The 26,325-nt window shown below is 38.7% G+C and overlaps 1 protein-coding gene across 1 annotated transcript in view; it reads left to right on the top strand.

Annotated features, from left to right (window-relative positions):
• The window catches only part of Pon3 (paraoxonase 3), a 29,775-nt gene extending 5,517 nt beyond the window's left edge, over window positions 1-24,258 (top strand). Inside the window, exons 3-9 of the mRNA XM_069996534.1 lie at window positions 6,910-6,965; window positions 12,904-13,069; window positions 14,871-14,997; window positions 20,248-20,448; window positions 21,804-21,885; window positions 22,117-22,245; window positions 24,002-24,258. Of these exons, the coding sequence (XP_069852635.1) occupies window positions 6,910-6,965; window positions 12,904-13,069; window positions 14,871-14,997; window positions 20,248-20,448; window positions 21,804-21,885; window positions 22,117-22,245; window positions 24,002-24,160 (920 nt within the window). The 3' untranslated portion in view covers window positions 24,161-24,258. The remainder of the gene's footprint in view (window positions 1-6,909; window positions 6,966-12,903; window positions 13,070-14,870; window positions 14,998-20,247; window positions 20,449-21,803; window positions 21,886-22,116; window positions 22,246-24,001) is intronic.
• The last annotated feature ends 2,067 nt before the right edge of the window (window positions 24,259-26,325 follow it).

Raw genomic sequence — 26,325 nt, 5'->3', positions numbered from 1 at the left:
TAAACAAACACAAAAAAGAATCCCATTTGGTTTTGGATTTCTCCTCTCAGTTTTTTCCCTCTTTCTCTCTCAATAGCCTTGTCTTTGTGTTACCTACTCTTAGAGGCATTTGTGCTTCCAACAGGAAGAAGGGGCAGGCATCCTCTCTCTGAGCCTGAGGGATTCTAATGGGGAGGGATGGAACATGTGGATTTCTGTGAATAGCAAGGGAGCCTGACTCAATGCCTGATGACATTCTGGGTCAGAGGAAGGAAGTTTGTCTCTTTTAGGGACATTGACTTGTGTCCTGTGTGTCCTTGCCTCAGCAAAGAACTTGTACATGAGGCAAGGAAGAGGAAGAATTATTAAATAAGTCACATAAGCTCAGCAGTGAGTATTTAAACATTCTGCTTGATTTTTAAGATCTACCACCTAGATAACAGGGAAATGCAGTAGTGCTGCAAGTTAATTTTCCTATCCATCTCATAGACTGGGGAGGATCAGATCATATGTAATTTGATTTGAAGAAGTTATATTCACTAGCTTGTTTACTGTTGTGGTGAAAAACATCTACACTTACTACACATCCATCTCTCAAAAGCAGTGGGTCTGCCAAATAATTTAGAGGGGTAAGACTAGCTGGCCAGTAAAGTCCAGTTCCATGTGTAATTTAACTAAACTCAAGAAACTAAAAAGTAAATTGTTGATCAATGATCTGATTATCTAGTATTTTCTTCGGTAGTGATTACCTAGTATTTTAAAGAGAATGATGAACACTTAGAAGCTAGCTAGGAACAGCAGAAAAAAAATAAAAATCACATTACTACTCAGGAATATTGGCATGTTTACATTTTATATTTGAAGACCTAAGCAAGGTAAAGTGGTCATGATCTGAATATCTGGTCATGGGGTCTGAACTCTGGGCCTGGGCGCTGTCCCTCAGCTCTTCAGCTCAAGGCTAGCGCTCTACCACTTGAGCCACAGCGCCACTTTCGGCTTTTTTTCTTTTTGAGGAATCGAACCAGGGCCTTATGCATGCAAGGCAAGCACTCTACCACTGAGCCACCTTCCCAGCCCTATCTAATATTTTAAAGAGAATAATTAATGCTCAGAAACAGACTAGGAGCAGAAGAAAAACTTCCCATTACTTCTCATGACTATTGACATACTTACATTTTATGTTTGAAAGCTAAACAAGGTAGAGTGATCATGAGTCATTTATTGAGAGAATAATACTGATGTCTACCTAGCACTCAAAAGCTGCCTTCTCAAAGGCCTGGTGCCTGTGAGTATTCTGTTGAGTCCTTTGCAAACACCTATAGTCTTCTTATCATTGATCTATAATAAAAGTGCTGTTATCTGTGCTTTGCAAACTCACCCACAAAAGAATGAAGTTACTTACATAATAAACCAAAAGGAGAGGTGGTGAGATTTTCATTAGGGATCTAAATGGTTTTCATTGATGCAATTGCATTTCTTATTGTGTAACACAGCCTGTCTTGTGTAACAGTGCACTATTGAAAAACACATTTTTTTATGACAGAAGTTCCAGAAAAGTATTATGGCAAAAGAAATCATAAAATGCAGACAGTTTGAATTTTACCAAAGAGAGACAGACAAGGGCAAAGCAGGGTAGAAAATGAAATAAAAACAGCTAAAGATAGTATTCACAAGGCAAAAGAGCTATTAGACGGGAGAAAGTTTTACAGAAGAAATGGAGAGCCACTAGAGAACTTAAAGTTGAATATAGTTGATAGGAACAGAGCTGGAGGGATGTTATTATTTTCATTATCTTCTAGATGAGACTTTTCAGATTAATTTTATTAGTGGAATATTTGTGTATGGGGGTGTGGGGGTGGGTGTGTGGGTGGGTATGTGAGTGTGGGTGTGTGTGTGTAAGGAAAGAATGAAAGATGAGATATTTCTTTCTCCAGAAATCCTACCTCAGAGTTCATTTTGTATTAAGTTTATCTTTTATCCAAGTTTGTAAGGGTCAAAGATTGTTTGAACCAGGAAGTTATTTGGCTGCCCTCAGCATCTGCTCAGGGCTGTACTTGGAATGTAAATAGCGACCCTAGGGCTTATTGTGGGCAGGGCTAGCAAGTTGGCATCCTTTGCTATCTTCCCATCTTCCCTTGCATGTTTCTTTCCCATAACTCTGCATGTCTCCAAGTTAGGCTCTTAGTTTACAATGAATATTTTATTTGTTTCCTAAGCTAGATATTGGAACCTTCTTTTTGAGATGTCATGTGATAATGAAAAATTAACTGTCAGTGAAATTCTGGGGTTATCTTTCTATCTATAAAGAATGGTTTAAGAAGTGATTACAGAGATGATGTCTGCCAAGGTACTGTAACATTGACAGGTTAATAAGACAGATTTTTGTAGATTTGGCAGTAAGGTTTTAGTGGTAGTTCTGTGTGGACTAATAGGTGTGTGATAAGGTCTCTAAGGAGGATGTCCCGAAGCGCTTCCTCCCACGGGTGTCTTAGTTGCTGAGTTGTGCCAGGTATATCATACACATTCAGCACAGACCAGGGTGCAGAAACAGAAATGCTGTGTAACCATCCATTGTGATTTTCCACTTCCAAATGCAGTGCACCCGCTTCTCTGTGCTTTGGGTGAAGCCATCAAACCCACACATTGCATCTCTGAAAATGGAGTTTGTTTATTTGGATTTGTTTTGTTTTGTTTTTCTGGTAAATTTACACTGTCATAGAAGATAGGTAGATTTATTGGGAAAAGAAAGAGCCAAAGCAGAAAGCACACAACTCACGATAGTTTGTCATGTTATGCCTTGATTGATGATGGAGCTTTTGACCTGATTAACCCAATGAAAGTTGAAAATATCATAAAATGAAAATGTATTTCCTGCCAGGAACTGGTGGCTCACTCCTGAAATACTAGCTCTCTCAGGAGGCTGGGATTTGAGGATTATGGTGTGATGCCAGCCCAGGCAGGAAAGTTCTTGAGACTCTTTTTTTTTAAAATTTAATTTTATTTTATTTGTGAACATACTGTACAGAGGAGTTACAATTACATGGGCAGGATAATGCGTACATTTCTTACCAAGCATTGCAGCCTCCAGTTCTTGAGACTCTTATCTCCAATTCACCTCCTGAAAATTGAAAGTGGAGCTGTGGCTCAAGTTTGGTAAATAGAGTGCTGGGCTTGAGCAAAAAAGCTCAGGGACAGGCCCTGAGGGTGCAATGCCCATGACAGACCAAAAAAACCCCAAAAGTTTTCTATACCTGGCCTACCAAACACATAACCTAGCAACCAAGTTCACTGTAGAGTTCTTCATGTTTCTTCATGGTTAAATGGTGGGCTTAGCTACAGATCACAACCATGGCCTAACATGGCAAGAGCATACCATGCAGCATATTTTTGGTCAGAGATAAGGGTCAGAATTCAAAATCTGAACAGAGCACTGTACTGGGGTACATTGCTTTTGCCCCACAATAAAGTTGAAAAATCACAACTGGATCTATCATAAGTTAGGGACGATCCGGTCTCAGAAAATGACATTCACTTATCATAGTTTACCTTAAACAATGAGACAAAGTTAAAAAAAATTGTTTATTTTATTTATTGATCCAACCAGCTTTTACAGAGAGCTTCTATGATGGAAAGGAAGATTAGAGCTAGGTATGGTGGCTCTTTAATCCCAGCTACTTAGAAGGTAGAGATCACAAGGATCATGATTCAAGGCCATCATAGCCAGAAAATTAGCAGGACCCCCATTTCAGCTAATAATCTAGGTGTGGTGGTATGTGCGTATGGTCCTATCTACACACAAGGCCATAGGTAGAAGGATCAGTCAGAAAGAAGCCTTGAGTAAAAATACTAGATTCCACCTGAAAAAAAAATTAAAGCAATAAGAGATAGATGACCCAGAGTATAAGTCAAATGAAGCTCCATTCTATTCTTAGAGACTGTGATCTTGGCTCAGTGACATGGAAGAGAGCCACTCATAGAAGTGAAGATGATGGCTGGAATGTTGAGTGGGAGGTGGGAGCAACAGAATGGAGACAAGAACCACAATAGACAGGGTTTGGGATCTAGACCAAGGGGCCTAAGGAGTTAGATTACCAGCTAACCAGGAGAATGGGTGGAGAGGAGCAACACTAAACTTTTGGTAAGCTACTGTGGAGACTGATGAGAATGATCCAAAGCTTGGATGATTGGTGGTCAGTGGTTTGAGTGATTAAGGAAAAGGGAGGCATCAAAGACAGCTCCAAGTTTCTGCTTTGGGTACTAGGGGATGAAAGTGCTAGGATTCCCTGGCATATGGAAAGTGGAGTGAACTCAAATGTCCAGAGCAGCTTAAAACCTATTGAGTATGAAAATGGAGAGAGGAAAAACAAGCATACTGGTGGTTATAGAAGTAGGGATGAAGAGGATGGCTTGGGCTTGATATAGACATTAGAGACTGAAGAACAATATGTACAATTGGAACCATAGGACTAAGTATATCTTGCAGAACAGATGCTCTGCCATGAGAAAGACCCAATGCCTCACTGAGACTGGAGCACACTCACATTTAGCACAGAGGAAAGAAGGAGATAAATGTTAAAGGAAACCTAGTGGAGGTGTGCAGACAGACAAAAAAAGAACAGAAAAGTAACCAAACTTTGATTTTTTTTATTTTTTTATTTTTTATTTTGCCAATCCTGGGGCTTCATAGGGGCCTGGGCACTGTTTCTGCTCAAGGCTAGCACTCTATCACTTGAGCCACAGTGCCACTTCTGGCCTTTTCTGTTTATGTGATACTGAGGAATCAAACCCAAGGCTTCATGCATACTGAGCAAACGCTCTACCATTAAGCCACATTCCCAATCCCAAACCTTTGAAGTTTTTAACTGCTTCTTTGTTTGGTTTGTTGGAATTTCCCAGTGCCTATGTTACTCCATGTGAAAAACAGCGTGAAATCTTTCAGGCCATTAAGTTACAATAAATGGCTGAATCTCCTGAACCAAATACTTCCAAAATAAGAAGTGCTGGTTAATTTTGTTTTTTATCATTACTAGTTGGGGACTAGTTTCAACCTTCAATATAGTGAATAAAAAACAAACCCAAAACTTTCTCTACTCTTACATTTCCAGTGCCTATTGCTAAATATCCTGATGAGTTACATTTATATTTTCTTTGTCTTTTTCCCACTTCTCTACATTTTCCCCTGTCATTGTCCAATTGCCCAGTGACATCCTAGCAAACCCATTTCCCCAGGTAACCATTTTCTCACATGTGCCACATGTTGTGGCTCTACAACCAACCACACCACAATTAATGACTTAAAAAAAAAACAAGGCCAAATGTGGTGGCACAAATCTACAATCCCATCATTCAAGAGATTGAAATAAGGAGATATGAATTCAAGGCCCGGCTTGAGCTGCAGAGCCAGACACTCTGTTGAAAACAAATAAACAACAACAAGAATAGTAGTTATTTTGTTTATGGCTTTGAAATTGTAGCAAGTCTTCGAGACAGGTCACCTGTTCCATTTGAATTCATGAAAGTTACTCAAAGCCTGAGAAGTAAAATTATCTGGGCCTGTTAGCATCTCTGTCTACATTCTCTGCAACTTTAAAATCATTTGATTTTTTTTGGGGGGGGTCCAGTCGTGGGGCCTTAACTCTGGGCCTGGGCACTGTCCCTCAGCTCTTCAGCTCAAGGCTAGCACTCTACCACTTGAGCCACAGCGCCATTTCTGGCTTTTTTCTTTTTGCTTATGTGATGCTGAGGAATCGAACCCAGGGCCTTGAGCATGCAAGGCAAGTGCTCTACCACTGAGCCACCTTCCCAGCCCTCATTTGATTTCTTGTATTTCCTTTCCAGACTTGGAGAAACAGATAGATAAACAGAGACAGAAATAGAGACAGAGACAGAGACAGAGACAGGGAGAGAGCACATTCAGGAGAAACTATGTGTATAACACTTAGCGTTGGATGTTACTTGGCATGACATTCACCTCATTCTATTTGTCAAGGTAACACAAGAACCTTTACAAAGGTTTATCCAGTTGTAAAGGGAGAGAAAACAGACATTACCTCTTTTTTTTTTAATTTAAATTTTATTTTATTTTATTTGAGAACATACTGTACAGAGGGGTTACAATTACATTGGCAGGATAATGCATACATTTCTTACCAAGCATTGCAGCCTCCTCCTTTGTTTACCCTTCACCTCCCTTCCAGACATTACCTCTTAATGGAAACTGTGAACATCCAGTAAAAAGAATGTGAGACTGTGGTACATGTTGTTCCTGATATTTGCAGAAGGAAATTCACCACCGTAGATAATCATGGCTCTTACTATCAGTGTTGCTTACTTGGCCAAGTGACTTATCTCCCTTCAAGAAGACATGTCACCCTTTTGTTCTCAGTCAAACTTTAATTAGATAAACCTTTCCAACACACACTGGGTCAATGGGAAAAAGTCTGATTAAAGTCTTCCAAATTCATTTATACATGTAGTTCATCTTAAGAATTATTGCCTTTATAATAGAGAAGAATTACTCAATGATTCCCTAATTTAAATGCATAATGATAAGTATTAAGGCCATGGCAAGCTGAAAGTGGAAGAAGGATTTGGAGAAAGGCCTATAAGAAGACTTCACAATTATGACATTTTGAATGTTATCTATCATTCTGTGCAACAGCCTACTATGAGGATTAATATTTAATCTCTCAGAACATGCTCTGGAATTTGTTAATGAATAAACCCAAGATATAGGTTTGTGATATAGTTACTTAGCTATTTCTCTGAAAAAAAAATGGAGATCTAAAAAAGAATATAGTATTTAATCTGTGGGATTCCTGAAAATGAATAGTTTCTTAAGTAGTTGAAAAAGTCAACATAGTTTCAAAAAAAGAAGTTTTGACTATTTTGACCTCCATGTATGCATCGTTCTGATATTTTGTTTTGCAGAAAATGGCTCTGAAGATATTGACATACTTCCTAGTGGGCTGGCTTTTATCTCCACTGTGAGTATTTCCCAATCTGTTTTGATGCTCCTGTCAATAGCAATATAGACAGTGCATTAATGTTGCCAGGGAGGGCTTCCAGGTGGACCCCTACATTTCATTCCACCTCTGGGTCAGACAAGTCAACTAAAAAGGCTCAAAGAGGAATCTGAAGGGCTAATTAGAACACCACAGGAATGCCTAGCCTTGACTGCCCCATGGTGGGTAGCTTCCTGTGGTCATCTCCACACTGGCAGAGTCTGAACAAATGTATATTGATTTGCATTTGATTTCCAGGCTGGTCTCCAGAGCTATCTTGTTGTTCATCTTCAGCATTGCCCTATTGGACTGGGTAGGCATCTTCTCATTACCTAGTATTCTTGCCATGCTTCCCTGTGCTTAGAGCTATGTACATATTAGTAGATTGAATGTGAACCATGCCACTGGGTTCAAAACCCTGAGAACGTTCTTCTATCTTGGGCTGTTTATCATTCCTTCCATTTCTTTTTAAAGAGCTAGAAAATAATCTGTATTTTGTTCTCACAATCCCATTTACAAATTTGGGATGGGAGGTAATCAGTAAACTATACCAAGGACTCACAAGCAATAAACAGACAGCTGTGTGTTTGTAAAATGATGGAAATTGTCATACCTATTTTTAAATCAGATGCCCATTGGGGTTTGGTGTAAGACTTTTACAAAGTATACTTCGACAAAGTAGATTTATAATGTTTTTAGTATAAGTGAATTTTTGACGTTAGAATTTCCAGATCTAATATTCCATTTTTGGCCAGTAAAACTATTGAGAATATGTTTTAAAATCAATGTATTTTTGGCCAAAAAAGTGAGCTCAGTTTCCAAGTTTTTAAAATATACACAGTAGAATACAGTGAAAATCTCATCTTGTTTTATTTTATTATGCATTTATTTATTTGTCAGTAATGGGGCTTGAACTTTGGGCTTGGGCACTGTCCCTCAGCTCTTCAGCTCAAGGCAAGTGCTTTACCACTTGAGCTACAGTGACGTTTCTGGTTTTCTGGTGGTTAATTGGAGAGAAGAGTCTCAAAGACTTTCCTGCCCAGGCTTGCTTTGAACCATGATCCTCAGGTGTGAGCCACTTGCACCTAGCTTCATCTGTATTTTAGTTGTAGTGTGTATGGGTTGGGTTTTATTTCCTAGAGAAAAAATGAACCAAGAAATCAGGAGAAAGAAGTTAATATGAGAACAAGTAGAGTGAAGATACCTAGTTAGAAATTTTAGTTCTGCAAAAGATATTTTAACTTTAAGGGTTCTTACACAGCCTCATACATTTATGGGGAGGTGGGAGTACAAAAGGGACAAGAGTTTAAGGGGAGAAAGGCAAAAGAATAGGAAAGTGATTACAAACAGTCTGGGAATGTGGCCTAGGGAAGAGCCTACAAAAGAACAAGGGGATAAGGACAGGTGCAAACAGGAAGGAGACCCTCCAGTTAGCCACCCAGCTCCCACTATTTAACCCTAACCCAAGACCAAGCTATGGAACAAGGAAGATGAGAGGAGGCATGCAGAAGTTGTGAGATAAACTCATTTTCCACATGGCATGTGTATGTCACATGCACTCTGTTGTATTTATCTTCTAATAAAATAACGTTTTTCAAATAAAAAAAAGAAGTTAATATGAGAACAGAAGAGGGCTACTTCTTCCTTGGGAAAAGGGGGGAAAGTAGTATAGGTTAAGAGATTTAAGATGGATACCTGGAGAAATACAATAGATTACATATGAGAATCAACAATAGCTTGGGCTGTGGCTCAAGTGGTAGAGCACTTACCTAATGGACATGAGCTGAAACCCCAATAATGCTGAGAGAGAGACAGAGACAGAGACAGAAATAGAGAGAGACAGACTGAAACAGACACAGAGACAAAAATTTGAGAGACAGAGAAACAAAGATGGAATTGAATGTCTAAAGTTGGAATGACGTCTTCATAGTAGTTTTTCAGTGCAATTTTAGATGTGCCCTTCAAAAGAGCTGACCAGGGTAAAGGGAAGGATAAAACATCTGACAAAATCGAGGGCATGGAGTCCTTAGAGATGGTATGTTACTTGGTGGAGACAGAATCTGGTCTGGGAACAGAAATGATGGCCAGGGGCCTGTGGGTCCTCCTCCAGGTCTGGTAACTAAGGAGAAGTAAGAGTGACCAGCTCCACTCCAATGGCCTCAGAGGTCTTCTGCCCCAGGCAAAGGCCAAGGCACAAAGTTTGGACATAGGAGGACTGATTGAAGAAAAGCCTGATGATGTAAACAAGGAAGTTCAAAGAATATGGACTATGTACTGTGTGGAGTCAGTGGAAGGAGAGAGGGAGAGGAGAGAGAGAGAAGAGAAAAAGAGGAGAGAGAACATGCACAAGCAGGAAGAGGAACAAAAAGAGAAGCTAGAGTAGAGAGGAAAGGACATAAACTGATATTAATGAAGCTAAGAGTTCAAAAGATGACAGGGAAAGGACTTGAGCAGGAAACAGACTCTTTTGGCCCTGGTGTAGAATAAACCACCCCAGGGTTTGAGGCAATAAACTGAGATGTAGCAAAAGCTCAATGCATCCGGCTGCTATTGCTGGTGGAGGGAAAGCAGGTCCTACTAGTAGAAAGGACCACTGTCTAATTTACTGGAGTGAACTTTTTGTAATATTTAAGAAAAGGAAATTCATACCCGATTTTTCAGACTTACCTGTATGGGCTAAGGCAGTCCATACTGCTTTATTTTTACTATGATTGACACAATAAAAAATAATACTGTTCACCATGACACTGACACAATAAAGGTGTCAGTTAATTCTTGTCTAGTTAAGTAGAATTAGTAAATATGCCATTATATAAGATAATTAGCATAGAGTACAGGGAAGGGAAGAAGAAAATGAAAGCATATATTCCTTTTCTATACATTGAGAAAAGGAAGTTATATCTATGATCATACAAAATCATATTTATCCAAATGAATTCCAGGAAATGGAAACGGCCTTTTTCTCTCTCTTTGTTGCTGTATTTGGTTTCTTTATTTTATTTTATTTTTTTTTATTGTGAGAATACCTTACAGAGGAGTTACAATTACATGGGCAAGGTAATAAGTACCTTATTAAGCATTGTTGCCTCCTCTTTGTTTCCCCTCCCCATCCCTTCCCATACTCCTCCTTTCCCCCCACCTAATTCTCCCCCCACCCCCCACCAAAGTTGTAAAGTTCATTTTTCTACATAACGACTTGTACATCTCATTGTTGCAATGGGTCCACCTGTATCCCTAGTTAAACGATTTGTTTTTGCCCTTCCCCTCCACAAATTATACCAACATCAAATATAGTGAAAGCAGGGGTTATACCGTGGGGGAGGGACATACAATGCAACAAAGAAATAATCTTATAAATGTGTTAGAAACAATTGCATGAAAGGAAAACAAAAAACAAAAAACCCCATTTGAATACTTATCTTGGGGTTCATTCCACAAACATCAACTTATCTGACCTATTGTGTTGACTCAGACATACTAGTTATTGCAAATAAGGGAAACCTTGGGACCTATGTTTCTTTGAACCTGGCTTGCTTCACTTAATATAATTTTTCCAAGTCTTTCCACTTCTTAACAAATGGGGCAATGTCATTCTTTCTGATGGAGGCATAGAATTCCATTGTGTATATATATACCACATTTTCTTGATCCATTCATCTACTGAGGGGCATCTGGGTTGGTTCCATATCTTAGCGATGGTAAATAATGCTGCAATAAACATAGTCATGCTGGTAGCTTTAGTGTGGTCTTGTTTGTGATCATTTGGGTAAATGCCCAAACGTGGGATTGCTGGGTCATAGGGGAGCTCTATGTGGAGTCTTTTGAGGAACCTCCATACTGCTTTCCAAAGTGGTTGAACAAGTTTACACTCCCACCAACAATGCAGTAAGGTTGCCTTCTGTCCTCATCCCCTCCAGCATCTGTTGTTATTAGAGTTCTTGATTATAGCCATTATATTGGGGTGAGGTGGTATCTCAGTGTTGTTTTGATTTACATTTCTTTTATGGCTATAGAGGGTGAGCATTTCTTCAGGTGTCTATTGGCCATCCTTCTTTCCTCTTCAGAGAAGTTTCTCTTTAAGTCTTTAGCACACTTATTTATTGGGCAGTTGTTTCTTTGATGATTTGTTGTTGGGGGATTTAATTTTTTAAGTTCCAGGTATAATTTAGATATGAGACCCTTGTCTGTTGTATGGCTAGTGAAGATCTTCTCCCAATTGTTGGCTTTCTATTGATCTTGCTAGCTATGTCCTTTGCCATGCAGAAGCTCTGCAATTTCATGCAGTCCCATTTGTCCAACCTTTCTTTGATTTGCTGTATTTCTGGGTCCCTATAAAGAAAGTTTCGGCCTGTGCCAAGGAGACCTAGGGTTTCTCCTATTCCATCCTGTAATGTTTTCAGAGTGTCTGCTTTGACTCTGAGGTCTTTGATCCATTTGGAGTTGATTCTGGTGCAGAGTGATATATAAGGATCTAGCTTTAGTTTTCTACAAGTAGTTAATCAATTTTGCTAGCACCATTTACTGAAGAGGCTGTCTTTCTTCCATTCTATTGTTTTTAGCTCCCTTATCGAAGACTAGATGGCTATAGGTCTTTAGGTTCATTTCTGGGTTTTTTATTCTATTCCATTGGTCGTGGGGTCTGTTCTTGTGCCAGTACCATGTATTTTGTTTCTTTTTGTCTTATTTGTTTGTTTATATGTAAACTGAAGGGGAAGGGGAGGCACAGAAATGGAGAAGGATGAACAGATGTAACAGTGGTACTCACTAGATACCATAGATACCATGTTGAAAATGAACCACTGTATAAAATTTGTGGGTGGGGACAGGAGAGAAATTTGTCAGGGAAGGGGTGACATTGTTCAAAAGAAGTATACTCTTCATTTAACTTTTGTGACTGTAACCACTGTATGCCCCCTTTATAATAACAATAAAGAATTTTTTCTAAAAGAAGAAATTCTAGAATGTATCAGGACTGGAAAGAATCTTAGCCATTGTACATGTCAACATATTCATCTTATAGATGAGAAACCTCAGGCACCAACAGGCCAAGAAATGCACACAAAGTAACACATCTCTTGCATATTGTCATTTGAACTTCATTTGTTTATTTATTTTTATTCATTTATTCATTTTTGCAATACTGGGAATTAAACTTAGTGCCTTCACTCTACTACTTGAGCCATACCACTAATCCATTTGTTAGTTTTGTTGTTTTTCATATTGTTTCTTAAGCTAACTGTGTCTAGACTAGACTCTTTTTTAATTAATTTTTTATTGTCAAAGTGATGTACAAAGGGGTTACAGTTCTATAAGTAAGGTAATAAGTACATTCCCTGTCAAACTTGTGACCCCCAACCATCCTTAACCACCAGATAGTGATCCATCTATCCTAGAGCAGCTGAGATTACAGGCATGTGCTACCACACCAGGCTTGGCTTCATTCTTTCTAAATTAAAAATGCTTACTTATTTTGAGCATATTTCTTCCCACTCACAGACAATGCTTAGATAATGATGGGAACCCTTATGCTCTCACTCAGATCAAATTGTGAAAAATATCACCACAAAAACATCTCAGAAATCCAAATGAAGGGCTGGGAAGGTGGCTCAGTGGTAGAGCGCTTGCCTTGCGAGCATGAGGCCCTGGGTTCGATTCCTCAGCACCACATAGGCAAAAAGAAAAAAGCTGGAAGTGGCGCTGTGGCTCAAGTGGTAGAGCGCTAGCCTTGAGCTGAAGAGCTGAGGGACAGTGCCCAGGCCCAGAGGTCAGGCCTACGACTAGACCAAAAAGGAAAAGAAAAAGAAAGAGAAAAAGAAATCCAAATGAAACAACCTGGAACATTTTATTTGACCTTGAGATTTTAGCTTCTGTATGAAAATGTTATTTTGATATGTACATATTTATTCTCTGTCATTTAAAGGGACTAAAATATCCAGGAATGCCATCCTTTGCACCAGATGAGCCTGGACAAATCTTCCTGATGGATCTTAATGAGCAAAATCCAAAGCCACATGCATTAAAATTCAGTGATAATTTTGACAAAGAAATATTTAACCCACATGGGATCAGTACTTTCATCGACAAAGGTAAACCCTGAATGATTAAGTATAAGAGGAAAAGAGGAATATGGAAAGCATTCATCTCCTATTATTCAAAACCCACATTAAAGAAAGAAGGTACATGCTATTTTATCATGAAAATATATACAATATTTTACAAGATGATAAATGTGTCTAAAAATATTTTTGAACATTGCATTTAAAAAAGGAAGACTCATACTGAGGACCCTATGTGGTCTTTTCCTCTTCTTCCTAACCACTTTTTCTTCTTATGTGCCTTATCATAATCTGCTTAAAATCATTGTTCAGATATCTAAGATGTAAACTAAAAGGCCTTTGAAAATAATTGTATGATATTAAGATGCTAGACATGACAGGGAAATCTGATAAATTCAACTCACAAAAATGAGAAGCTTTTTACCTCCAAGCCACCATCAATAAAGTAAAAGGGTCAAAGGAATGAGACATTTGAAAAGTAATATATGTGATGAAGGACTTATATCCAAACTGTAGAAATAATTCTTATGGCTCAACAATAGTGATAAATAACTCAGTAATTAAAAGTGGACAGGAGCTGGGTGTGTAATCCCAGTATTCCAGAGACCAAGACAACAAGTGTGTGAGTTCAAGACCAGTCTGTGCTACACAGTGAAACTCCATGAAAAGAAAGAAGAAGGGAAAGAAAGCTTTATCCATGGGGAAGCACCTACTTCTAATTTGCACAAAATAGCTTGGTATGTTTCTGGATCCTTGAATCTCAACTTTGCATGTCAGTACTTGAGCTGGCTCCATCACTTGCTAGACAAGTACATGAATGATGTGAATAGGGAGAATAAACGCAGAACAAGACCTACAGTGGGACTATGGACCAACCTTTACAAAGTCCACAGCTCTTCAGCCCTATGTGTGCTACCAGATCAGAAAACAGGACTCTGGGAACTCAGGTTCCCACCCTGAATCCCTCACAAGTAGTTCACATGCTTATATAATGTTGTTAGTGACAACAAGCCAACACTGTTGAAGTGGACAGTGCCTGGAATTCTCTGGATGATTTGCCTTTTGCATGCACATTCATTCACATTCCATGTCTACATGTTGTTGCAACCTCAAGTAGTTATTTTAAAAGCTCATTGTCTGGCTGAGACCTTTTGTTGATTTTAAGGTATTTACACTGACATTTCCGGCACTTAAGCTGGACTGTAGACACACACATAAAATTTCTCAGCAAAGTTTTGTTTGCTTGTACTCTCTCATTGAAGGATCATCTAGAGAAATCTCTCTCATGTTTGTAGACCATTGCCATTACTCTCTCTTCCTGTTGGAAAGCATGGTAGAGAGTAGGCAGATTGGTTAAAGAGACATCTGTATCTGGCTCTGCCTTGGGAGTGGTGAAATCAGTGAGTCATTCCATATCGTGAACTTTATTTCCTCCATAAATGGTGTTTCCGGCTTTTATTTGAATTACCTCTCAGTTGGCCTATGAGGGTCAAATGTAAGGCATATGAAGAAATACCCCTTACACTTGCCAAAGTAGTATATGTTGATAGTCCCAGCTACACAGGACTTGAACCCAGAGATCACAGTGACATCCTTACTTAAACCAAACCAAACCAAAGCCTTTGGAACTGACCAAGATTGATTGATTGATTGATTGGAGTTTTGATTGTTTTATCTTTAGGTAGTTGTACAAAGGGGCTTCAATTCAACATGTCAGTTTAGGACTTTAATGCATCTTAATCAGTGAGTGACCCAAGTTTGAAAATAAAGGTAATAATGGTTTCAAGGGGTGTAAACTGCTTGGAAATGATGTGTTTTCCCCTCTATTTAGACCATACAGTGTATCTTTATGTTGTGAATCATCCCCACATGAAGTCCACTGTGGAGATATTTAAATTTGATGACAAACAGCGTTCTCTTATACACTGGAAAACCATAACTCATGAACTTCTCAAGAGGTAGGGAATTAAAGTAGTGTATACTTCTAGTTATTTTGCACCTCAGCTGTTGCTTTATTTTCTTTATGGATTCAGCAGGCTTTCTTAAGCTTTTGTTTTGTACTATTATTTCTAAAGCTTTCTAAAGATTCCCATGGTGACACTACCCAGAACCTCACTAGAAATAGCTGTATTCAGTATTAAATGTCCTTATATTCTCCAACTTTTGAAAGCATTTTAATCCCATAAAGGTGTGCAATTAGATTCCCAGCTCGAATTCCATCCTCTCACCACAGCATTGTAATACCTACTATCAGACTCTCTTTAAACACCCACACCCTTCTCCTACCTATGCTGGTAGATTGTATTCTGGGAGCCTCACCCACTGGTATTCTTACCAACCACCAGATGGGCCATTTCTTTGTATCTAATTCTCTAAAGTAGACTGTCATAGAAGCTTGGGGGTGCTTATAAAAATTATATTTATTAAGCATTGACTATGTACCATATGCTAGGCCCAAATATTTCATTTAACTTAATTCTCACAATAGCCTGTAATAGTAGGCATGAGTAAAATGGATCCTAGAGAAGCTTTGTAACTTGCTCAAGTCACACAATTTGTGACTGGTGCAAATATTATGTAAGTATAGACCTATCTGAACTGAAAGCTGAGGTCTCTGTTGCAATGGTCAACATCCTTGCTACTTCATTCAGAAAAAAGTCACTTGTTAATGGATACTTTTCCTGTTTCAAGTCTGTGGAAAGCAATAAAGAATTTATCTTATTTTTTCTTGCTATACTGGGCTTTGAACTCAGGATCTCACACTCACTCTACTTACTTACTTGGTTGGTGCTCTATCACTTGAGCCATGTCTCCCACCTGCTTCTGGCTGCTTTTTATTTTGGCAATGGCATCTATTGGACTTTTCTATCTAGACTGGCCTCAAATACTAGTCTCTGGATCTCAGCATCTTGAGTAGCTAGGATTACCAGTGTGAGCCATCAGCACCCAGCAGAATTTGTCTTTTATAAAATGGATGGTTCCAAAACAATGGAGGTTGATTTTTCTACAAGATAGAACAGGGAAGGAAATAGAAAAAGTCCATTTCCCATGTTCTCTTTTTTAAGTATTTCCTGTGAATTCATCCCCACAGAAGATAAGAGTAACAGGAAGAGTGAAGAAGTAAGAGAGGGGAGAAGAAGAAGGAGAATTGAAATTATTGACTTTTTTCCATAATACATGGCACTGAGTTTGCAGGCCAGAGTGGACCAGGACTTGCATAGCGTTGCTATAAAACTGTGAACAAGTTACTTAATATTTGCATTAATTTTTTTCAGTAAAATAATCACTTCCCTAATTGGTGAATTGTGATGATCAAATGCAATAGCATTGATACTGGTGGCTCTCTCCAGTAATCCTAGCTACTCAGGAGACTGAGATTTGAGGATCACAGTTCAAAGCCAGCCTGGGCAGGAATGCCCATGAGACTCTTATCTCCAATTAACCACCACAAAACCATCAGTGGAGCAGTGGCTCAAAGTGGTAGAGTACTAGCCTTTTTTTTTTTTTTTTTGTCGGTCGTGGGTAGAGTGCTAGCCTTGAACAAAATATCTTAGGGACAGAGTCCAGGCCATGGGTTCAAAGCCCCATGACGAAAAATAAAAATAAAAATTGCTATAGCATAATAGCATATTTCCTCCTATAAAAAGTTTTCTGGAAAGCCAACCAGAGGGGAAATATGATATGTGAGAACCTTATGAGAGCATTCAATCTCAAGAAGCAGAAGTCTAAACCCAGGATAAACCAGGGAAGGGAAAATGTCTTGTATTGGATCATGCCATAAAAAAAATGATATGTGGAAATTTCAACCCTATACACTTCAGCATATTGCTTGGAAAAGGTCATTACAAAAGATAATTAAAAATGAATCATGCTACAGGAGGGTTCATTCTTTACCCAGTATGGACAGTGAACTTTTATGAACACAGAGACACAGGGCGAATGACATGTGCAGATGAATTTTGATACTGAAAGAGTTTTGTGTCTACAATCCAAGGGAAGCCTGTAGCTACCAGAAACTAGAAAAGAAACAGATTTTTTCATAAACTCTTCAGAAAGAAGGCTGCGGTGTAGCTTAAGAGATAAAACTCTGGCCCGGCATGCTTATGCCCTAATTCAAACACTAGTAACACGCACACCAGAGAGAGAGAGAGAGAGAGAGAGAGAGAGAGAGAGAGAGAGAGAGAGAGAGAGAGAGACAGAGAGACAGAGAGACAGAGAGACAGAGAGACAGAGAGACAGAGAGACAGAGAGACAGAGAGACAGAGAGACAGAGAGACAGAGACAGAGACAGACAGAGAGAGAGAGAGAGAGCAGAGAGAGAGAGAGAGAGGGAGGGGAGAGAGAGGGAGAGAGAGAGAGGGAGAGAGAGGGAAAGAGAGGGAAAGAGGGGGAGAAAGGAGAGAAGAGGGCAGGGGGAGGGAAGACAGGGGAGGGGACAGAAGAGGAGAAGGGAGGGGAGGGGTAGAGAGGAGAGAAGTCGACAGGAGAGGAGGGGAAAGGAGGGGGAAAAAGCCTCTGGAGGGAACATGGCCCTGCCAGAACTTTGATTTTAGAACCCTAACCCCTCGAATGCTGAAACAATAATTTCTGTTGTTTGCACATCTGTTGATGGCACTTTGGTTTGGAAGCCACAGGAAACTGATATATAGGAGAGCTATAGCGAAGGCAATAGCAAGCTGCCCATTGCTATAGTCAGTTTACTGCTCAAAATTATGAAATTATCCTCCAGTAAGCTACATAAGGCACATTTTAGAACAATCTGGCCAAGATAGGGAAAAAAAGCTTACCCAACAGCCTCATCTCCTATTGTGAAAGGTTTGCCTCATTGAGATTCCATCCCTCCAGAGTGGCTACTATAAAAAATAATAAATAGTAACTAACACTAGTTAGAATGTAGGGGAAAGGAACCATCACACCTGGTGGATGGGAATGTAAAATAGGCACAACCAAGATGGAAATCAGTATGGAGATTTCTCATTAAAACAAAACTCAAAGTGAACCAGCAGACCCAATGAAATCAGCCAGCATACTAGAGGTAGCTGCACATCCATGTTTATCACTGACTATTCACAGTAGCCAGGAGATGGAATCAGCCTAGATACTCATCCACAGATGAATGGAGAAAGAAAATGTGATATTCATATACAATGGAGTTTTATCAGCCATAAAAAAGAATAAAATCATGTCATTTGTAGGAAAAATGCATGGAACTAGAGGTCATTGGGTTAACTAAAATCAGACAGAAAAAAATGAATATTGCATGCTTCCTTTCCTGGGTAGAAGCTTGTAGTGGGGGGATATTTGGAAAGGGAAAAGTAGCATGGAGGAGGGGGAGAGAAGGGACAGAAAGACAGAGTAGTAGGGAGAGTACACATGACCAAAGCACAATAAATGCAGAGATGTGAATGCCACAGTGAAACCCCTTCTTGTGTGCAATTTAATACACATTAATAGCTACAATACAGTGGAATTTTAAAAAGACTTACCTCAAAGGCTTTACCTCCCCTACACTCCTGACTGTGCGTGTGCAAATCAAGTTTGGTAGTATCTTGTGTTTTGACTGCTAGGTTGCACCTGTAGAGAGTTGGGCAGTCATTATGCAAACTGGTTTAAGTCCAGGCAGGCAGAACTAGTTAAAATAAGGGAAGGCAGCAGAGATAAGGGAGCCTATAGGATCTTAAAGAAGAGCACAAGAGGGTCCTGGAAACATACTGACCACATGCTGGAAGCAAAGCAGCATACTACGGAAAGCATTTTGTTTGGGAATTTGATTATCATTGTCAGATGAGAATTTCTGGAGGAAGGAATGCTTAAGCTAAGACGTTAAAGATCAGTAGCCCAGTGACCCAGGGAAAGTTGCTATATGTCAAAACTGCGAAGTATTTTTCAAGACATCCAAATTTTCCTTTCCAAAAATTTTATCTAAACAAGCTTTCCTATTTGTTTGTTTGTTTTGGAGGTCTAGATTTTGAATTCAGGGTTTCACACTAAGCTTGCTATGTAGACCCTCTAACATTTAAGTGCCTTCAACACTTTTTGTACTGTTTATTTTGAAAGAGGGTTTCCCTTTTTGCTTGGACAGATCTAGGCTGCAACCTTTCATTTATATTCCTCTTGTAGGAAGGCCCCACTGGCCTTGAACCACCCCCTTCTGACCTCTGCCTCCTGAGTAGATTGGATTACAGGCATAAGCCATCAGTACCCTGCTTTCTTTATATTTTTTAAAGTTACTTCTTTCTTTTCCAAAATGGAAAGGATTTTGCTGTTTTCACAAGGCTTGCTTCATTTAAAAATCTTAATGACAGTGAGGTACAGTAACACATACCTGTAATCTCAACGAATTGGGATGCTGAGCTAAAGGATGGCTCAAGACCAGTACTTCAAGCTCAATCTTGAAACTGTCTTAAAACAAACAAAAGCGAAGAAAACAAAAAAAAACTTTATTGGTATCGAAGCACAAAAGAATAGCCCCTATAATCAGTCTATTCAGAGGAAACATAAAGCCAGGGTGAACTTGTCTCGGCTATGATTATAGGAAGAAAAGCCTGTGGCTCAAAATCACAGTTGTATTTTCTCACTCATGCTTCTTATCCAGGGTAGGTAATTAAGAGCCTGGGTCTCATATTGTCCCCATTTAGGGCCCTAGGTGGACCATAATTTTCAATCATCAGAAAAATTGCTCAATAGTATGGAAGCACAGTGGCTCATTCACAGGCTATCAAAAAAGCTTCCATCCAGAATCCACACACATTTCATTTCATTGGCCAAAGTAAGTCACATATCTGTGACAAGTCTTTAGAAGAATGGTAGTTATTACAACTACTAAAAAAACCATTTTTAATACATGTTGAAAGACTTTGGAGTTTGAATTTGTTTGTTCATTTTTACTGAATTCTGTGGAAAAGTTAAAAAATACTAAATGACTAAAGAATCATAGCAATGTACAATTATGAAGTTTTTGTGGTTCTGTTATCTAAGTCTACTTTTTGAAACTGATGAACATTTTGATCTATGTAGTTTACAACAGTGAGGATATTCAAGTACCTCATGGGTTCTTTATATTTCTCTCTCTCCCATTCTCTCTCTTTCTCTTTGTCTCTGTCTCTGTCTCTCTCTGTCTCTCTGTCTCTCTGTCTCTCTGTCTCTGTCTCTGTCTCTGTCTCTGTCTCTCTCTCTCTCTCTCTCTCTCTCTCTCTCTCTCTCTGTAGTGTGAATGACATCGTGGCTATTGGACTAGAAGAATTCTATGCTACAAGAGACCATTATTTTACCAGCTTCCCCATGACATTCATTGAGATCTTCTTGGAACTTCGCTGGACTTACGTTCTTTTCTACAGCCCAAGAGAGATCAAAGTGGTAGCCACAGGGTTTAAGTCTGCCAACGGGATCACAGTCTCACAGAACCAGAAGTATGCTTTATTATTATTATTATTATTATTATTATTATTATTATTACTAATCATTTGTTAGCTGTTTCCCTGGGTGTTTTCGTGAATTCCTTCCTTCAAGGAGCAATTACTTCCTTAGACTTAAGTAGTCAATATGAATGGGGGGGGGCAGGGAGTCAGGTATGGACAGAGGTAGCCCTAGATGTGTAATAGTCCTTTAGAAAAAGGGATGAGACTAAAAAATAAGGCCCTTTCTCCAATTCTTATATAGCTGCAGAAACACACTTTCCTAATACATTAAACAGGGGGATAAATGTGCAATATATCTGCCCTTAGGGGCTAGAAGGCATTTAACCACTTAAACTAAATGGAGGACTAGATTGAGCATTGTGATTGTATCTTTCCTTGATGGTTATTTTAAATAGCATGGATTTTTAGAAGATTTTATGATTAAGTAGTTTACAAAGAGGTTATGATTCTATAAGTCAGCTTGTAAATATGATGCATCTTGATCAATGTCACCTCTTCCATCCTTTTCTCAAGATCTGTAAGGACCAGCTTGGGGAGGGGGTAGCTAGTATCAGTGATGACTTCTATACAATGGGAACTTATTTCAACAGCCTTTGAGACTCTCACAGTCCAGTCTCCAAGGCAAGAGTACTGCTCAGGTATGGCTGCCAGTGAACAGCTTTAGTCTTACAGTGCCTCCTTCTGCAGGCAATGATGGAGAACATGTGGAAAAGTACCACCTGCACATCGTGCAGCTGCCGGGTCATTTCCCCCTCCCATGTCTGCTCTCAAGTCACATAGTTCAGGTTTTATGTATTGTGCACTTGAATACATGGAATTATTTAAAAAAACACTCCTTATACATGTTTAAGAATGGAAAGTTTTTACAAAAGAAAAATACCATGAATATTAATATGTAAATTTGAGATAATAAAGAGATTGTTGTGCCAAACATCCCTAAATGTTCTTCCTCTTAAAAAATTACAACCACCGATTATGTCACCTGCTACTTCTTCTCTAGCACTAACTTTTGGAGATATAAATTCCTTTGGCCCCCAAGAAGTCTATTTACCACTATACAATTTAAATACAAAAATGTGTAACTTCTAAGTAACAATATTCAGCCTAGATATCATTGAAAATAATAGTTTTGTTACTTTATAGTCATATGTCATCTTCAAAGCCTAATTAAAATGTTTCAAGAATTCTAAAAGTACTATTTCATTATCTTCTTTTATACTGTTTTAGAACGACATCACAGTGGCACTTCAATCTAGTATAAACTTTTACAGCCCTTCTCCAGAACAAGAGTCAGAGTCCTATTCTCATTACTATTTGCTTATGTGTAAATGTTATTTGCATTGAAGGTATGTTTATGTAGCTGATGTATCTGATGCCACCATTCACATCATGGAAATACAAGATAACTGGAATTTAACTCAACTGAAGGTACAAGTATCCCAGCTTGCCCACACCACAGGGCCTTTTACAATAGTCCCATACTTGACCCAACAATATGCTGCTTAATAAAGGGACATTGAGTATTATAGAGCAAGCTGGTGAGATTGTGCTTGTATTTTTAAAGTACAGTCATAGTCTGAGAAAAGGTGGTGGGATGTGGGGATGACAGAGGAAAACACTGAGACAATGTCTTCTTCACCTTGTCTTCTTTGCTGGAAGAGGATACAATTGGGCACCTTACCAGATAACTTGAATGTCGATCCTGCTACGGGAGATATCTTGGCAGGATGCCATCCAAATGGCATGAAAATTTTGTTCTATAACCCTGAGGATCCTCCAGGGTCAGAAGTAAGTGTTTATATTTTTCTCCACTCATAGGAAAAGCTGCAGAAAACAATTTATTGGGGGTGAGATGTAGGTGGGTCACATTTGATGTTCCAGAAGTGAACAAATTCTGCGTGTAAAAAGTGGGGATGTTGACAGAATAGGAGGATGTGATTCTTTAGCCCTTTCAGGCTACCAACTGCCAATGTCATATTAGTGCCAGACAATATGTCTCAGATGTATAAGGGATTTATTTGTTATTGGTAGTAAGGAGAAAACATGACCTGGCTATTCATTCATTGGTTGATATTATTTTATTATATTTATGACCAGAAGGTAAGCTTTGAGCAGAGACACTCCTATGGCACCATCTTCATTTTCACTATCTAATAGAAAGCTTCAGTAAAAGGACTTAAATGATTGTAGTCTCAAAACAAATGACTTTTGGCCTGCAGATATGGTGGTATTGAAAAACATATCCTCTTAACAGATTTTATTTGCATTATTTTAAATAGATCTTCTAAAACAATAACATAAGCTGTCACATTTTCTATGGAATTAAAAACATTAAAAGACATTGCATTTTCTATGGCATTGAGTTTAAAAATATTCTAGTAAATACAGTCACCAAATCTTAGCACACATTCCCCCAGAGAGATGTATATATGCAAATATTTACTGAACACCTGCCAAACAGCCAGATGTTTTTCTAATTGCTTAGGCTATATCAAAAAATAATACATATACAAAGATTTCTGCTCTTTAGAGTAGAAGTAAAGGATAAAGTAGAGTAAAAGGACAGACCCTGAACAGTAAGTATAAGAAATAAAGCATATAGTGTTTGAAAATGATAAGCTCTATAGGAAAAATGGCATAGCTGGACAAAGAAGGTAAAAATTGCTGTGAAGGGATGGGAATAGCCTTATATTAAACAGAGATCAGACTTGATCTGGCTAAAGAGGGATGCTTTAAAGAAAGATACATTTGAATTCATGTTTTCAGAGTTGGGAAACTGAGATTCATATGCTAGACCGGAAATTAAAGCAGAACATACAGTTATTTCTGCTGAAGAATATTGCTATTGTTACTTCAGTTTTAAAAAATTAACATATTCACTGCTGCTTAGAAAGAGCATATATATTATATATGTATTATATATTATAAGTATATATTATATACATATATACACATATGTGTATATGCATATATACACACATATGTGTATATGTGTCTATATATAAGTCTAACTAGACCCTCAAATCTGTAGATTGGTAAGCTAGCTATTCTCAGCCAACAAGTGACAGATGAAACTTTCTTACTAAACCCCAGACACATTATATGTTCTAAGGGAATGTACCTGCCCCTTGTGTAGGGCATAAAGCAATAACATCCCCACAGCTGGAAAACCACCACCAGCTTGGGATCTAGTCTCCTATAAGGTGCCTGAACTATCAGAAAAGATTTTATGATTTCTGGTGAACAATTTGGCTAATGTCAAAGAATAAGTCCATCTTACTGCATAGCTATTTAAGACATAATACTTTCATAATACATTCAAATGTAGCTGACATATTCGATGCCGCCATTCACATAATGGAAATACAAGATAACTGGAATTTAACTCAACTGAGCGTAATAAAGAAAAAAAATTACTTAAGATGTGTAGAACTTAGCTTACTGATTTCTGGGAAAGTATATTTATTCTGAAACATTTGGAAAGGAAGAGATCACTAGATAGCTGTTCATATACTCTACTAATGAGTGACATTCCTCTTGACAGGTACTGCGCATCCAGAACGTATTGTCTGAGAAGCCCACAGTGAACACAGTGTATGCCAATAATGGCTCTGTGCTTCAAGGCAGCTCAGTGGCTTCTGTGTACCATGAGAAAATGCTCATTGGCAGTGTGTTCCACAAAGCCCTCTACTGTGTGCCCTAAATCTGAGACATTCCAAAAGTCTATGTACTTGGTAAATGCAAACTTGTAATTGTTTGATAAGTGGCAGTTCAAACAAGTAATAAATAAAAATAAAAATGTGTCAGGCTTTTCTTATGGCTAGAAGTAAAGGTGCAAAGAGGTTACACAATACCTACAAAATTACAGGTCAAGTTAGTGATTGTCAATGATCCCCAATACTTTTCCTACTTCAGATGTGTCTGGGCTGTGGACCCTGGATTTTCAGCTCACCTAGAACCTGTAGCAAACCCTAGAACTAAGTAACAAAGCTTGTTTCCTCTGTGTTCCACAACCAGACTGGGGTGGGGAGGGGGAGGAGAAGCTAATGTTCAAATATTTACAATTCATAGTCTCCTCAGCCAATTGTGTGGGGGTACCAACTGCTAATCACATATCCCCCTCTGCAACAAAAGGAAGATTTAACATCACAAGACTGCTTAAATCTATCCTTGAACTTGCATTCTCCCCAAGTATAGCCACCCAGGTTCTGAAGTATCAAAGAGAGGAGGAGCCTGGTCAGTTACCATTGGGTAAGGAAAATGAATGTGTTTATTTGTGATAAGCCTTTATTGGTATCAGTACTCGTATCTTGGGTAATCTTGGCTCTGAACCATGAGATAGAGGCTCAGGGCAGTGATCCTCTACTGTTTTCAGCTTGTCCTACTGGTTAGTTCAATAAACAGTTATTATGCAACACCTGATACTTGGCTCTAACAAACCTGAAATATAAGTAACAGGGTTCGGATCTAAACTCTTATCTTAAGGACCAACTTCATCTTAGCTTGATTAAATAAATAAAAGTTCTCCTTTCTTGGGCAAAGGCCAAACCAAACTTTAGAAAGTGATTAAAGAGGGCTTAGAAGGATGGCTCAGATAATAAAGTACTAGCCAATGAGCAACGGCAGCAGGTACTGAGTTCAATTGCTGGTCTTGGACCTTACAAAAGAAAGAAAATGATTAATGAAAATCAGTGCACCCAAATCTCTTGAGAAATTTTATTAGGGAGTAGTTTGATTTGTATTGAGGAAAGAATGGCCTGGAACAATACTATAGGCAATTGTCGTGGTTTAAAAGTTTAAAAAGCAGAGCCATTGGAAAACATACACCCATACCCATGCCCAAACAAAAGACAGAGACAGAGACAGAGAGATGCTAAGGGTATATATAGAGTATGATCCATTTTTTGTTCCTAATCCTCATACTCAAAGGATTAGATAAACATTGCCAAACTGAGAAAAAAATAAAGAGAATTAGTGATGGAAAGACCTTGAGAATAGAGATACTGGTAAGTTTTTGAGAACTGACTCTACCCTGCCTTTTCCCCAGGCCAAATTCAGAAAAGCTGAGTGATAAAACTTCCCTAGAAATATGGAGCATCTGGTTGCTGAGGGTGTATTGTGCTCTTTTCCATGGAGAGCATATGGAAAAACTTACAAATCCCTGGAGTTCCTCCTAGACTGGTGTACCAGCCTAGAGCAAAAGTAGAGAAGAAATACTGAGCAAGGCAAAGGCTCTCTGTGACTATACCATGACATTACCTGCACTAGGACATGGCAGAGGAGCATATACATGCTCATACAGCCAAGACAGCATGAGGATTAGCAGAGAAAGCACCAGTAGGTGGTATCAAAAGGACCTGATACTTGGAAAAGAAGAGAGGTAACAGTTGGATTAAAATGAAACCTGAAGGTTAGATGGTGACAAGTCTCTGATGTTGCCTGTGATGGTTTGACACTGTTGAAACATCCTGGAGAATAGACAGAGTAGGAAATGGATATAGAATTGTCTCCTTCATTGATTTCTACTTGCCAATTAATATGGCAAGTACTCATAAAAATAATTTCTAAGCTGGGTGCCAGTGGCTAACTTCTGGCAGCCTAGCTACTTAGAAAAAGCATCTGAGGATTGAGGTGTGAAGCCAGGCCAGGCAGGAAAGTCCAATAAACTACAAAAAAAGAGTCAAAAATGGTAGAGAGCCAGCTCTGAGTACAAAAGCCCAGGTCCTGAGTTCAAACCCTACAACCAGCATACCCAAACAATAATTTCTGATATACTTTATGATTGTGACTTTTTTTTAGAGTGAAGCAATTCAGTATAGAAGAGACTGAAGTCTTTTCCTAGTAGATACATGATTTAGAATATTTAGA

This window comes from Dipodomys merriami, unplaced genomic scaffold (assembly GCF_024711535.1).
Source record: "Dipodomys merriami isolate MVZ:Mamm:240054 unplaced genomic scaffold, mDipMer1.0.p SCAF_5, whole genome shotgun sequence".
Taxonomy (NCBI): Eukaryota; Metazoa; Chordata; class Mammalia; order Rodentia; family Heteromyidae; genus Dipodomys; species Dipodomys merriami.
This window is presented reverse-complemented; position numbering and strand designations above follow the sequence as displayed.